This window comes from Lithobates pipiens, unplaced genomic scaffold (assembly GCF_037356315.1).
Source record: "Lithobates pipiens isolate NorthernLeopardFrog02 unplaced genomic scaffold, aLitPip1_a1.2 Scaffold_8, whole genome shotgun sequence".
NCBI lineage: Eukaryota > Metazoa > Chordata > Amphibia > Anura > Ranidae > Lithobates > Lithobates pipiens.
Window position 1 is genome coordinate 383,789,195 of NW_027507903.1, and position 14,215 is coordinate 383,803,409.

Genomic DNA, 14,215 nt, shown 5'->3' on the forward strand with positions numbered 1-14,215 from the left:
ATGAAAAGCTATCAGCACTCCCCTCTGTTTGGTCGGTCCATTAGCTAAAAATACCTGGGGGTATTGGGCGTCAAAGTACTTAGGGCTAGAGGAAGAGGAGAAATGGGTTTCTTGCAAACATACTACATGTATACGCTGTTTTTTAAGGTATTTAAATATCTTTACCCTTTTTTGTGGGGTATTCATGCCCTGAACATTCAGGGATAACCAATGCAAAGTCATCGTCAGGGGGTATTAGACATCATATACATGGCAGCGGGCACGACCCCAAAGGACCTGAAGAAGAGCAAATAAAAAGAGGGATGGAAAGGGAGAAGAGGTAAGCAGTAGAAGAGGAAAGAAAGAACAAGCACAATAAAGCCGGGAAAATCCCGGTGTATTAATCGTGGGCTAAACATTAGTGCGAACAAACGTGGGTCCGACAGCCCACTAAAAGGTCGGTGGTTGGCTGGGACCATAGTCCCAGACAAGTATTGACTCCTTAGGGGCGCAGTGGTCCACCGGACCCCTTCGGCCTATATTATCTATAAACCATAGAAAAAAAACAAAAACAACATGAGCACACATAATACCAGTAAACATATATTACCAACGTAGTGGGAGTAGACACTAGCTCCCAAGTCAAACCTGAAATTGGTGGGGTCCTCAAGGGATCCCCCACCCAAAAAAAAAACAAAAAAAAAAAAACACACGCGGTCCATAACCAGTAGGGGGAAAAAAAAAACGAACAGATAAAATAATAAGTATACCCCCCAAGAAAAAAGGTTACCATCAGTACGGCTCCAAAGAGCCTCTACGGGATACTGGACCCGAGGGAGACAACAGTTCCAGTCAGAAGTAGTTCAGGTTTTCATCCATTAGAAGCTACCTGGAAGCGCTGGGCTTGAAGTGAACGAAGGGCCTGGGAGCCCTGTCTGGGGACTTGCGAAGGACCGCGGAGAGGCTGAGACCTCTGTGGATGCAGAGTAGAGGGGCCTTCTTGAGATGCAGGGAGATCCAGGTAAAGTTATTGGAAGTGGCGTTTCAGATCAGACACAGAAGAAGCTTGGACGTGGCGACCTTGGTAGAAAAAGGAAAGTTTGAAAGGAAAACCCCATCTGTATTTAATACCGTTGGATTGCAAAACTTGAAGGTAAGGTTTCAGGGTTCTCCGCTTGGCAATTGTAACCAGAGAGAGATCAGAGAACAATTGCAAAGAATGATTTTGGAAAGAAATTTCCGGGCGATCTCTTGCTGCCTGCAAAAGTCTTTCTTTGGTGCGATAAAAATGAAGCTTGATAATAACATCCCTAGGTGGTCCATCGGTAGGTTTGGGCGCCAAGGATCGATGGATACGATCAAATTCGAGACGTTCAAGTGGGATCTCTGGGGCCAACTCCTGAAAAAGAGCCGTGACCGTGCCTTGCAAATCAGTGATAACTTCAGGAAGTCCTCGGAGCCTCAGATTGTCTCTGCGGGCCCTATTTTCAGAATCTTCTAATTTATCACGCAGCACATCCAGCTCAGCATGCAATTTGTCAACTTCCTCCTCATGGCCCTCAAGAACTGTAGTAGTTAAGTCCATGCGCTGTTGTAGTTGGATTGTGCGGTGGCCTAGTTCTTTAAGGCCCCGCATGAGGTCTGAGGAGAGCTTGCGTGAGGCTATAGTAATCTCATCCCGCACTATGGAGCGGAATTTTACCAGCATGTCATCTTCTTGCTGATTATCAGGGCTTACCAGATCCGAGGGATATTGCAGCAGGCTGTCCGTGGGGGAAGCTGGAGGAGCTGCAGAGAGCCTGGTAGTATCATCTTCTGGCTCCGAAGGTTCGGGCGCCATCTTGTCCCTATTTTAGGCTGTTTAGGGAATTTAAGTTTGTGTTCTTGCGAACGGTGCATATCCACGGGTGCCCGGTGCTCTCCGCCGTTCCAGGAGCTATGCTGTCTGCGGTGGTTCGGCAGTAGTGCTCTATTGGCCGAAGGTGAAGCGGCCGGTGGCGCGGAGCACGGGGATTAGGCTGCCATCTCCCGCGATCGCGCGCATGCGCCCCCATATGAAAGTTTTCAATGAAAACTATTCATTAATGTCCATGTATAGTGTAGCCAGTAGCAAGCAAAAACAGAGTAGGGTTCAGGCACAATGCACATAGATATCACTTGCTGCCCATTTGCTAGAGCAGGATTTAGACGGGACCCCCTCCCAAGCCCACTGTAGCATTGTTTGTATATAATGCTGTTAACTACCCGTTTGCTGCTCATTAGTATGCCCACCTTGGAGCAGTGTAGAATGCATTGCCAGTGATTTCCCCTTGCGCATATGCTCTGTGGTCCCAACAGAGCAGATTTCATAGGCATTGTAAATAGTAAATGGCTGCTCTACTAGAGCCGGTGCCACATCACCAGGTGGCACCAGGAATACCAGGTGCCGCAGGCTTTTTTTAATGTATAGTCGGCGTCGAAGACCTGTTTTATTTTTCTGCTTGTTTGCCGAGGTGACCATCTTGGTGTTTGTCAAGAAGGTTGAGAGTGGCAAGCAAGATCGCCTAAGGCCACATCACCCTGAATCCGCTAGATATCATCTGATCTCGGATTCTAAGCAGGGTCAGGCCATGTTAGTACCTGGATGGGAGACCTCCTGGGAATACCAGGTGCCGTAGGCTTTTTTTAATATGTTGTTGGCGTCGACGACCTGTTTCATTTTTCTGCTTGTTTGCCGAGGTGACCATCTTGGCATTTGTCAAGAGGGTTGAGATTGGCCAGCAAGATTGCCTATGGCCACATCACCCTGAATGCACACGATCTTGTCTGATCTCGGATGCTAAGCAGGGTTGGGTCTGGTTAGTACCTGGGTGGGAGACCGCTTGGGAGTACAAGGTGCCGTAGGCTTTTTATAATATGTTGTTGGCGTCGACGACCTGTTTTTTTTTTTGCCGAGGTGACCATCTTGGGGTTTGTCAAGAGGGGTGAGAGTGGCCAACAAAATTTCCTACGGCCACATCACCCTGACGGTTTTCAGATCCACAAGCTTGTCCTCCGGCAACCTGCATTCCATCGCTTCAGAATCCAACACAATACCCAGAAAGGTGATGACCTTCCTGGGCCCTTCCGTCTTGTCGGGTGCCAACGGGATGCCGAACCGTTCCGCTACGTGTTCCAGCGTCGCCAGCAACACCCCGCACACTCTGGAATCCGGCGGACCCACGCAGAGAAAGTCATCCAAATAATGGATAACAGAGTTCAGCCCTGCGACATCCTGCACCACCCATTCCACAAATGAGCTAAATGTTTCAAACACCACGCATTAAATGGAGCACCCCATGGGGAGGCAACGGTCAACATAAAACATGTTATCCCAATGACACCCCAACAACCGAAAACTTTCGAGATGGACGGGGAGCAACCGAAAAGCTGACTCAATGTCTGTTTTCACCATCAGCGCCTCCCGCCCATATCGGTGGACCCAACTCACCGCTGCATCAAAGGACGTGTAGCTAACTGTACACTCCTCAGGATCAATGGCATCATTGACCGACCCCCCTTTCGGAAAAGACAAGTGGTGAATTAGCCGAAATTTCTGCGGTTCCTTCTTTGGAACCACCCCCAAAGGAGAAACCACAAGATCAGGGAAAGGTGCCACCAGAAAAGGGCCTCCCATCCGTCCCAACTCTACCTCCTTACGCAGCTTCATAGAAACCACGTCAGGATGCAGCAAGGCCGACTTCAGGTTCCGCGGTACCTCTAACCTACCCGGTATCCGAAACCCCTCTGTGAAACCCTCCTCCAAGAGGCGTGCTGCCTTCCTATCCGGATACCTACTGAGAAACGGTCGCATCCTTTCCACCATCACTGGCGTCCTCCCTCTTTTGCGCAGCATCTCCAGATCTGTTCCTGCCCTGTTTAAAACAGCGTGACAACGGGTGCGTTCCCCCGCAGCCAGAACACTCGTGCTTGTACCGACAGGATCCGCCGAACTTACAGGATCCCTCGTTGAACTGCCGACACGTTCCCTTCTTTCTACTGGCCGATTGTCCGGGAGCGGAAGATCCACCGCCCCCCCCCTGAAAAAGCTGCCCCAGTGCCCTCGCCGACGTCATCGGGCGCATCCACAGACTAATGCCCTTGTGGTCCCATCTCAGCGACGGCCGCACCTCTCTCCGCTGGCAAAACTGTTCATCGTATCTCAGCCACGCGGTTCCCCCGTACACTCGGTAAGCTTCCCCAACCGAGTCCATGTAACAGAAAAGAGCCGAACAATGCTCAGCGTTCTTTTCACCAATCACACTCGCCATGATGGCGAATGCTTGCATCCAATTCGCAAAGGTCCTCTGTATCAGTCTGTACCGCCGCTTCTCCTCGTCGTCTTTTTTAGTATCATCCAGCTTGACCCTGTCCAGGTTGAACTTCTCTAGTGGTAGTAGTGAAAATATCTCCACATACTCACCCTTCCATATTTTCTCCCGTACCTCTGGCTTCAAATGAGCCCCCAACGGCCCTTCAAAGCAGACATACACCTTGCATTTCGAAGAGTCCGCCAAACGCACAATGTCTTGTCTAGTAGAGGACTCGCTCCCGCTCGATGCCTTAATGGGCACTGGCGGCTCCTGCCCCGCGGGCCCAGCCACTGCCGGGACCACCACTTCCGTGCCTTTTGCGACACCCCCGGACACCCCGCCAGAAGGGACCCACGCCGCCGCCGGGCCAGCAGCAGCCCTCTCCTGGTGCTCAAACCTGCCCACCAGCTCCTTGATCCCAGCCAGAAAACCCAACAGCCCACTCTCTGCCCTGACAGCCCTACCTGTCCTCAAACTCCCCTGCTCCACCACCTCCTGTGTACCCGCACTCACAGCACCACCGGCACCCGCCAAAACAATCCCCCCACCAATAGGTAAACTTAAAGGGTACTCACCGGGCTGCACAGGAGCGATCCCACCAGCCGATCTCTCGGACACCCTAGCAGGGATTGGACTTCTCGGAACCTCCTCCTCCGATCCGGACACCTCACCCTCCGACCTGTGACCGGACATCAGCGCATCCTCTCCAGACAGCCCACCAGGGGACACGGCCCTGGCTGCCGAGGGTAAAACAGCCGACCTGGCCTGCCGCCGTGCTGCGTACCCGCCAGTGGATTTTTGCGTTGCCTTTGAAGGGCCAGTGCGGACCACCTCAGCCCCGTCCGATCGACCACCAATCGCCGACGCCAGTCTCCGGCCCTCCTCACCCGACCTGGCGATGCTAGCCCTGGGGGGGGTGGACCCACCCCCGTAGCCTGAGATCTCCCCCGCTGAGGTCCTAACCCTGCGTGTTCCACGCTGGGTGGGGGGGCTGCATCCGCTCCTACTGCTCTCCTATGGGGCCCAGAGGCTCCAGTAGATCCCCCTTCCGGCCTGCTCCTCTGTCCCAGCCTCCTTGGGGATGGGCTCCTCAGTCTCCCCCCTCCAGTCCTGGTGGCTCTTTTCGCCGGGGGGCCCGTTGGAGCCCTCCCCGGACTGCTGGCATCAGCCCTCCCTCTCCTGGGGGGTTCAGGTGAAAACCTGGATGGGGGCCGTGACCTCCGTGGGCCCCCCCTCACCCCCCCACCCCCCCCTCCGTCCGTGGATGTCCCCCCCGGCTGCCCCAGCAAAACCCCCAGTGTCTCCTGCACCCATGCCTCCCCCCGAGTGGCTGCCTCCTCTCTAACCTTTGCAATCAGCTCCTCTATGGCTGCCATGCTGCTGTCCCATACAAACTTTTTTCTTGAATGCTGCCTCGTGGAGGGGGCGGGATCAACTTCTCTGCACTGAGTAACTCCCACCCTACTCCCCTCGGCCAATCCCCCGCCCCCTATCATGCAGGGCTGACATGCACTGTTCACACAGTCATGCCAGCCCTCTGCCTACAGGGTTTTGTTAACCCCTGCGGCGCCGGGCTTTTCTGGAAAGCATTTTATTGTTTTAAAATGCCTAGCTTGTCAATATTACAATTGAGTGCATTGTGTTTTAAAGGTTGTTAATGCAATAATTGAGGCCTAAAGCCCCATATCATCCTCCTTGTGTTTTTTAATGTTACCAATATCTCGTTGCAGATGACTGGAATGAGCACAAGATGTATGTGTGAAATGCGTCCACATGACCATAGTTTGGTGTCTTTGGTGTTATCTTTGTGAAACAATATAAAAGGCAATCGGAAGTTGTGGATCTGCAGTCATTTCTTTCTTCCTTCAGAATGGAATGATCTGGCTTTGTTCAGGTCTCAGCTTGGGGGGCGGACGTGCCGACTGGTGGCTCAGGTCTACCAGTGGGACAGGAAGAGCGGCTGGAGGGGGGGTTGGACGTCCCCTCTCGAACGGCTTTTAGCCGGCTTGGTTGTTATCACTAAAAAGCCAACCGTTCTAAAAAAAAAAAAAAGTAACACCTATAAGCCACGAACGCAAATTTGCATACAGTAAGAACGACGTCATGCCCAAATATTGTCCTTTTCCTTTATTTTTTTATTTTTTCCCCACAAATAAAACTTTCCTGGTGCCACCATGGCAGCATACCTGTGATAGCTCCGCCCCGGAGTCCTCCCCTCAGGATAGTTAATAGCTTATAAAAATGACAACATCTCCTTTTTCTTCCTCATACCTAACGGATAGTGTTTGGACGTATCTTACGGGGTCTTTTGGGGCAGCAGCCACTTCCTACATTGGAATTCGGTTCTGCTTACATATATATATATATATATATATATATATCTCATAGTTGCCAACGTTGTAAAAAAAAAATCGGACACTTTTTTGGCAGTAGGCGGAGCCGTGGTATAATTAGGGGGTGTGGCATGCAAACGGGGGTGTGGTTTACATAAATAGTGGGCGTGGCTTACATAGGGTGTGGCTCAAATGGGTGTGGTTAGAGTCTGAGATGAATGCTGGATGGAGAGGGAACGGAGGGGGGGGAGGGAAAGGAGGGACAGCAGCCCCCCGATCCTACACCACAATAGCAATATGTGTTTTCCAGAGTTTGACAATCAGCAGATAAAGATACTCCAAATACCTGGTGTTGGCACTTCAATCATCCCGGCGCCATGATTGTTATGGTGTCAGGATGATTGAAGCGCATTATTTCTATTATTACATTGTAACATGAAATGAAATCATTCAACTCACCATAATGCTGAATCAGTGGGAGCCATGAGCGCGTCACTAGCCATGTTGCCTGCCACCAGATGCCATCAGCTGTCCCAAGCGGAGTCTGTCCTTATATCAGGTGCCCCATCAGAGGTACCTTCCTCACATCTGTGTCCATCAGCGGAGCCCCTCCTTACATCTGGTGCCCCTCTGACATCCACAGACCGCCCCCCCCCACATCCACAGACCGCCCCCCCACATCCTGCACAGACCTGCCCCCACATACTCCACAGGCCGGCCCCCACATCTCCAGACTGGCTCCCGACATACCACTGGCCCCAAACATCCACAGACTGGCCCCCGACATCCACAGACTGGCCCCCGACATCCACAGACTAGCCCCCACATCCACAGACTGGCCCCTAACATCCACAGACTGGCCCCCAAAATCCACAGACTGGCCCCCACATTCACAGACTGGCCCTCGACATCCACAGACTGGCCCCCGACATCCACATACCATGACTGGCCCCCGACATCCGACTGGCCCCCGCTCCAACATCCACAGTGACAGACTGGGCCCCGACATGCCGCCGTTGCCGTGTGGAGACATTTAACTGTGGCGCCGCCCACTGCACTTTACACTGATACACACACACACACACTGGCAGCGGGGGTGGGCGGCGCCACAGGTGTAGACCAACTTCTGGTCTTCTTAAAAATGGCGGCCGGCGGAGACATTGTCCTCCCATAGACCTCTAGCGGCCGGCGGCAAAAAAAATGGGAAATTCAATTTCCTGGGACAAACCGAATTTCCCGGGACAAAATAAATTCGGGACAAATGTACTAATCCTGGGAATGTCCCGGGAAATTCGGGATAGTTGGCAACTATGATATATATATAATCAGGGGGGGGTGTATGGCCAGGGGGTTTCATGGGATTCTATTGTGCTTTCTTTAGTATTTTGTCCAGTCGCTTTCTGCCCTTGCCTGCCCTGCGATTATGAGTCAGCCGCTGCTAGACCAAGACCCTTCCTTTCTTAGGTAAGGGTTTGTACCTCATGTTTATTTTTTTTTTTTCGTTTTTTTTGTGTTTATCCCAGACTAAAAGAGTGTCTTGCACTATTACTTTCGTTTCAGCCCTATACACAAGAGAACGTCTAATCAGACATCTGGTCATCACAACGGACGCACACGCCCAAGTTCGGCGCACAGCCGCTCAACTAGCTCTCATCATTCTAAGGAAAGAGCAAGATCCAAAAGGCATCGGTCAGCTAGCCCTCCCAGGCAGGTAAAAAGGGAATGTAGGGCGTGTTGTGCATCCCCGATGACAGATAAACTGATCTGTAAAGACTGTTTTCAAGCCTGCACGGATCGCGAAAAGGCAGAGGTGTAACAAGTTACAGAGTTGATCAAAAGAGTGGTTAACCACTTGACCACTGGGCACTTAAACACCCTTAATAACCAGACCAATTTTCAGCTTTCGGTGCTCTCACATTTTGAATGACAATTAATCAGTCATGCAACACTGGACCTATATGAAATTTTTGTCCTTTTTTTCACACAAATAGAGCTTTCTTTTGGTGGTATTTAATCACCACTCGTTTTTTTTTTTTTGTGCTATAAAAGAAAAAATACAGAAAATTCTGTAAAAAAATGGATTTTTATTTGTTTCTGTTATAAAATTTAGCAGATTAGTAATTTTTTCTTCATAAATTTTGGCCAAAATTTATACTACTGCATATCTTTGGTAAAAATAAGTACAAATTGGTGGATATTATTTGGTCTTTGTGAAAGTTATAGAGTCCACAAGCTATGGTGCCAATATCTGAAAATTGATCACACCTGAAGTACTGACAGCCTATTTGAATTCTTGAGACCCTAACATGCCAGAAAAGTACAAATATCCCCCAAATGACCCCTTTTTGGAAAGAAGACATTCCAAGGTATTTAGTAAGAGGCATGATGAGTTTTTTTTAAGTTGCCATTTTTTCCCACAATTCTTTGCAAAACCAAGATTTTTTTTAGTTTTTTTTTTTTTCTCACAAAATTGTCATATTATCAGTTTATTTCTCACACACAGCATATGCATACCACAAATTACACCCCAAAACACATTCTGCTGTTACTCCCGAGTACGGCGATACCACATGTGTGAGACTTTTACACAGTGTGGCGACATACAGAGGCCCAACATGCAGGGAGCTCCATCAGGCGTTCTGGAGCACCCAGGACAATTCTGACATTTCTCTCCTACATGTAAAAATCATCATTTATTTGCTAGAAAATTACAAAGAATCCCAAAACATTATATATGTTTTTTAGCAAACACCCTGGAGAATACAATGGTGGTCGTTGCAACTTTTTATCTCGCACTGTATTTTTTCAAATGCTTTTTTTTATTTTTAAAAACAGTTTTTTGCTTAAAAAAAAAACACAGTAAAGTTAGCCCAATTTTTGCATAATGGTAAAGATGAAGTTACGCTGAGTAAATAGATACCTAACATGTCACTCTTCAAAATTGCACACGCTCGTGGAATGGCGCCAAACATCTCTACTTAAAAATCCCCATAGGCGATGATTTTGATTTTTTTTTACTGGTTATATGTTTTGAGTTACAGAGGAGGTCTAGGGCTAGAATTATTGCTCTCGCTCTAACGTTCGCAGCGATACCTCACATGTGTGGTTTGAACACCGTTTTCATATGTGGGCGGGACTTACGTATGTGTTCGCTTCTGCATGCGAGCACATGGGGACAGGGGCGCTTTAAAAAAAAAAATGTTATTGTTCATTTTACTTTATTTATTCTAGTTTGACTTTTTTTCCCCAAAAAAAAATTTTTTGATCACTTTTATTCCTATTACAAGGAATGTAAACATCCCTTGTAATAGGAATATGGCATAACAGGTCCTCTTTACAGTGAGATATGGGGTCAATAAGACCCTGCATCTCACCTCTAAGCTGGGAAGCCTGAAAAAAAAAAAAAAGATTCTGGCTTTGATCGTATTGGCGAGTCGGTAGAAGCACCAGAGGGCGGCGGGAGGGGGGGGATGTCTATTGGTATCCCCAACTATGGCTGGGTATCTCCGAGTATGGCTGGGTATCTCCGAGTATGACTGGGTATCTCCGAGTATGACTGGGTATCTCCAAGTATGACTGGGTATCTCAGAGTATGACTGGATATCTCAGAGTATGACGTTGCAGAGTATTGCGTTGCAGAGCATTGCAGGGTATTGGCGGTTGTTGCAGAGCATTGCAGAGTGTTGCAGGGAATTGGCGGGTGTTGCAGAGCATTTCAGAGTGTTGCAGGGTATTGCAGAGTGTTGAAGGGTATTGCAGAGTGTTGCAGGGTATTGCAGGGTGTTGCAGGGTATTGGTGGGTGTTGCAGAGTGTTGCAGGGTATTGGCGGGTGTTGCAGAGCATTGCAGAGTGTTGCAGGGTATTGGCGGATGTTGCAGAGCATTGCAGAGCAGAGTGTTGCAGAGTATTGGCGGGTGTTGCAGAGCATTGCAGAGTGTTGCAGGGTGTTGCAGAGCATTGCAGAGTGTTGCAGGGTATTGGCGGGTGTTGCAGAGCATTGCAGAGTGTTGTTGCAGGGTATTGCAGAGTGCTGTTGCAGGGTATTGCAGAGTATTGCAGCAGAGTATTGCAGAGTAATGGCAGGGTATGATGGGGTTATTTTCGGTGAGCAGCGATGTGGGCACTGCAGATGCAGCCCACAGCGCTGCTGACACTGATCTCTTCCCCCTCCGCTGTACCGATCGGTACAGAGAGGGGGAGGGAGGAACACCGATATGTTATGTTATGACGCCGGTTTGTTTACAAGTGATCGCTCCGTCATTTGTTGGAGTGATCACGTGGTAAACGGCCGCGATGAGCGGCCATTTACCATGATCCGTGATGCGCCGGGTCCTATGGACCCGGCAGTCAAGGATGCTCTCGAGTGCGCACCCCAGGGGGCACGCGAGAGCGGAATTCTGGGAGGACGTCATATGACGGCCTCCCAGAGTTAAACAACCGCCCTGTAGCTGTCATTCGACTATGGGCCGGTTGTTAAGTGGTTAAAGACTCATTAGCAGAGCTAATTCATACAACTCCCTCCACGCTTAGGGGTCAAACGTCAGAAATGACTAACCAGGGTCAATCATCCGCGGACCCAGCAGGCACTTCTTCAACCCCGCCTCCCTTATCTGCTGGGGACAGTGCCGAGTCGGAGGATTCCTCAGATGAATCAGAACCCTCGGGGTTTAATTTTTCATTAGTACAACCTTTTGTCTTGGCGGTTAAACAAGCTATCTGCTGGGAAGAGGTGGAAGAGCCTCCTAAAAAGACAAAAACCTTTTTTCCATTTCTGAAAATGAAATAAAAATGTTTCCCTTTTTAGAAGAATTAAAGGATTTAATAGAAGGGGAATGGAAGAGGACGGATAAACGCTTCTCCCTAAATAGACTCCAGAAGTTGTACCCGCTGGCCAAGACAGATACAGCCTTCCTGGATACACCTCCAGTAGTTGATGCAGCAGTGGTGCGTTTAACCAAGAACATCACTCTACCTATGGAGGATTCGGCCTCCTTTTAAAGATCCTCTGGACAGGCGTATAGATGGATTTGAAAAAAGCCTATCAGTTGGCTGGAGGAGCATGTAGACTGGCTGTGGCTTTAGCCTTGGTGTCTAATGCCATTAAAGTTTGGACAGAAAACATTGAAGTAGTCATCCGAGAAGATGTACCAAAGGACGACATTATAAAAGCCATGGGCAGCCGACGCAGCATCAAAACAAAACTGGTGCAAAATCCCTTTTGATGGGAAGGCACTCTTTGGAGAAAGACTGGAAAAGGCAATCTCGAGAGTGACAGGAGGGAAGTTGGGGCTACTTCCCCAGGATAGAAGGGTGAGGCATTCACGCGTGGTATCAACAAAATTCCAAGCTTCCAGGAATAGGAATTTCTCCAACTTTAGACAAGGCAGAGACCCCAAAAAGAATTGGAGGAGTACTCAGGCCACGTTTCTAAAGGCAAATAGAGAAGCCTCTCCAATACGCAGGAGGGGACAAAGTCCTTTTGACAAAAGGCCACTGCAACCAGGTTGAAGAGGTTTGCGGAGGTATCGGGCAGTTGTTGCGAAGATCCGTGGGTGTGGTCTCTACAGTCCGTTTTACCCATTTTTGGACCATCCAAGATGTGCCCCCACAAGACTTGTTAGTTCTAACAAAAAGTCCAACTTCACAGCAGAAAGCGGAAGCTCTGCAGAAATATCTTCACCTTCTTGTAGTACAACAGGCAGTTTTACTGGTCCCTCCCTCCGAGAGATTTATGGGATTCTATTCTCCTCTCTTCCTCATCCCCAAGAAGAGTGGAGAGTGGAGACCAGTGGTGGATCTGAAGAGGTTAAATCGTTTCATACAGCTCGACTCGTTCAAGATGGAATCTTTGCAGACGATCATCCAGATGGTCCAACCAGGAGACTGGATGGTATCGGTAGACTCGCAAGATGCTTATTTCCATGTTCCCGTGTTACCAGCGTTCCAAAGATTTTTGAGAGTGGCAATAGGCTCAACACATCTCCAGTTTCAATGCCTGCCTTTTGGCCTATGCACATCACCAAGGATATTCTCAAAAGTTCTAATTTCAGCCCTGGCACCTTCGAGTCTTTCACTTTTTGGATGACATTCTCCTGCTAGCGTCCGATCAAGCCCAGCTACGGGACCACAAGGAGATTCTTCTGAGGACTCAGAGAGTTTGGATGGTTAGTAAATACAGAGAAGAGCCTCCTAACCCCAACTCAGGTGATGATTTACCTGGGTGCTCTATTCAACACCAAGGCTGGTACAGTGCGCCTCCCTCCCCAGAAGGTGAAGGCGATTGTTCAGAAGATGATCCACGTCAGATCTCTCTCCCACCTGTCAGCCTCGAATTGCTTGAATTTAATCGGGACCATGGCGGCTTGCCTTCCAATGTTACCTTGGGCTCATTGGCATCTGAGGACTTTTCAATGGGGCTTTTTGACGCAGTGGAGGAAGAAGTCCCTATGTCAGAGAATATCAATTTCAGCTTCTATGAAGAGAAGTCTCCTCTGGGGGTCAAAGGAAGACCTAATTTCAAAGCCTCGGCTCCTGCAATGCCCTTCCTGGACCATTCTTACCACCGACGCAAGTTCGAAAGGGTGGGGAGCACACTGAGATCACCTGGCAGTGCAAGGGAAATAGGACGTCCCTGTGGCGGGGGTAGTCTCCAACGTCTTAGAGCTGCGAGCAGTGTATTTAGCTCTGCTGAGTCTAAAAGAACATCTACAGCAGAAACAAGTGCTAGTGCGGCTAGACAACAGAGCAGCAGTTTCATATATATAACGGCAGGGGTGAACGCACAGCATCACATTATTAAAGGAAGTAGAGCCCATTATGTTATGGGCGGAAAGAAATTTGTTGGATTTAAAGGCAGTTTACCTTCCGAGCCGTTTGAATCAGCAGGCAGATCCCCTATCACGTTGTTTTCCAGACAGCAACGAGTGGGCAGTGCACCCATCAGACTTCAGTTGGATCATGAGTCTGCAGAAGGCACCAGAAATAGATCTCTTTGCTTCTCCAATGAATGCGAAGCTGCCGAGATTTCCATCCAGTCTGCCTCATCCCCATGCAGAAGCAGTAGATGCCCTCTCGAGTCCGTGGCGATGCGAGACCGCATATGCGTTTCCCCCCAGACCCTTGATCGCAAAGTTTTTAATCAGATTATCGATGGAGCCAGTCAGAGTGATAGCTATTCTGCCGTACTGGCTGAAGAGGCCGTGGTTCCCTTGGGCAGTGAACCTCAGCGTATGCCCCGCCGTTCAAAATCCCAGTGTTCCCTCAGCTTCTCTCACAGGGGAAATTGGTGCATCCAGCTCCTCACAAACTGAATCTACATCTTTGGATCTTGAGTGGCAGTATATCCAGTCATTAGGATTCTCAGTGGGGGTGATTTCTACTCTCCTAAAGGCTAGGAAACCTTCCACGAACTTTATATATTCTAAAATATGGAATACATTTAAAACATTTGCAGAAAGTAAGCAGTGGGACCCCACCACTCCGTCCACCTCAGTAGTTTTGGAGTTTCTGCAGAATGGTTTAGATCTGCGGCTCAGTTTAACCAGTAGAGACCCGCGCTATAGCCAAATGAC

At 49.2% G+C, this 14,215-nt stretch overlaps 1 protein-coding gene and 2 pseudogenes across 1 annotated transcript in view; all 3 read left to right on the top strand.

The window, feature by feature from the left end:
- LOC143962780 (uncharacterized) overlaps window positions 1-14,215 on the top strand; it is a 459,151-nt gene that overhangs the window by 197,163 nt on the left and 247,773 nt on the right. Inside the window, exon 4 of the mRNA XM_077472215.1 lies at window positions 8,204-8,354. Within this exon, the coding sequence (XP_077328341.1) occupies window positions 8,204-8,227 (24 nt within the window). The 3' untranslated portion in view covers window positions 8,228-8,354. The remainder of the gene's footprint in view (window positions 1-8,203; window positions 8,355-14,215) is intronic.
- LOC143965512 (5S ribosomal RNA) lies at window positions 2,521-2,639 on the top strand (annotated as a pseudogene).
- Window positions 2,747-2,865, top strand: LOC143964558 (5S ribosomal RNA; annotated as a pseudogene).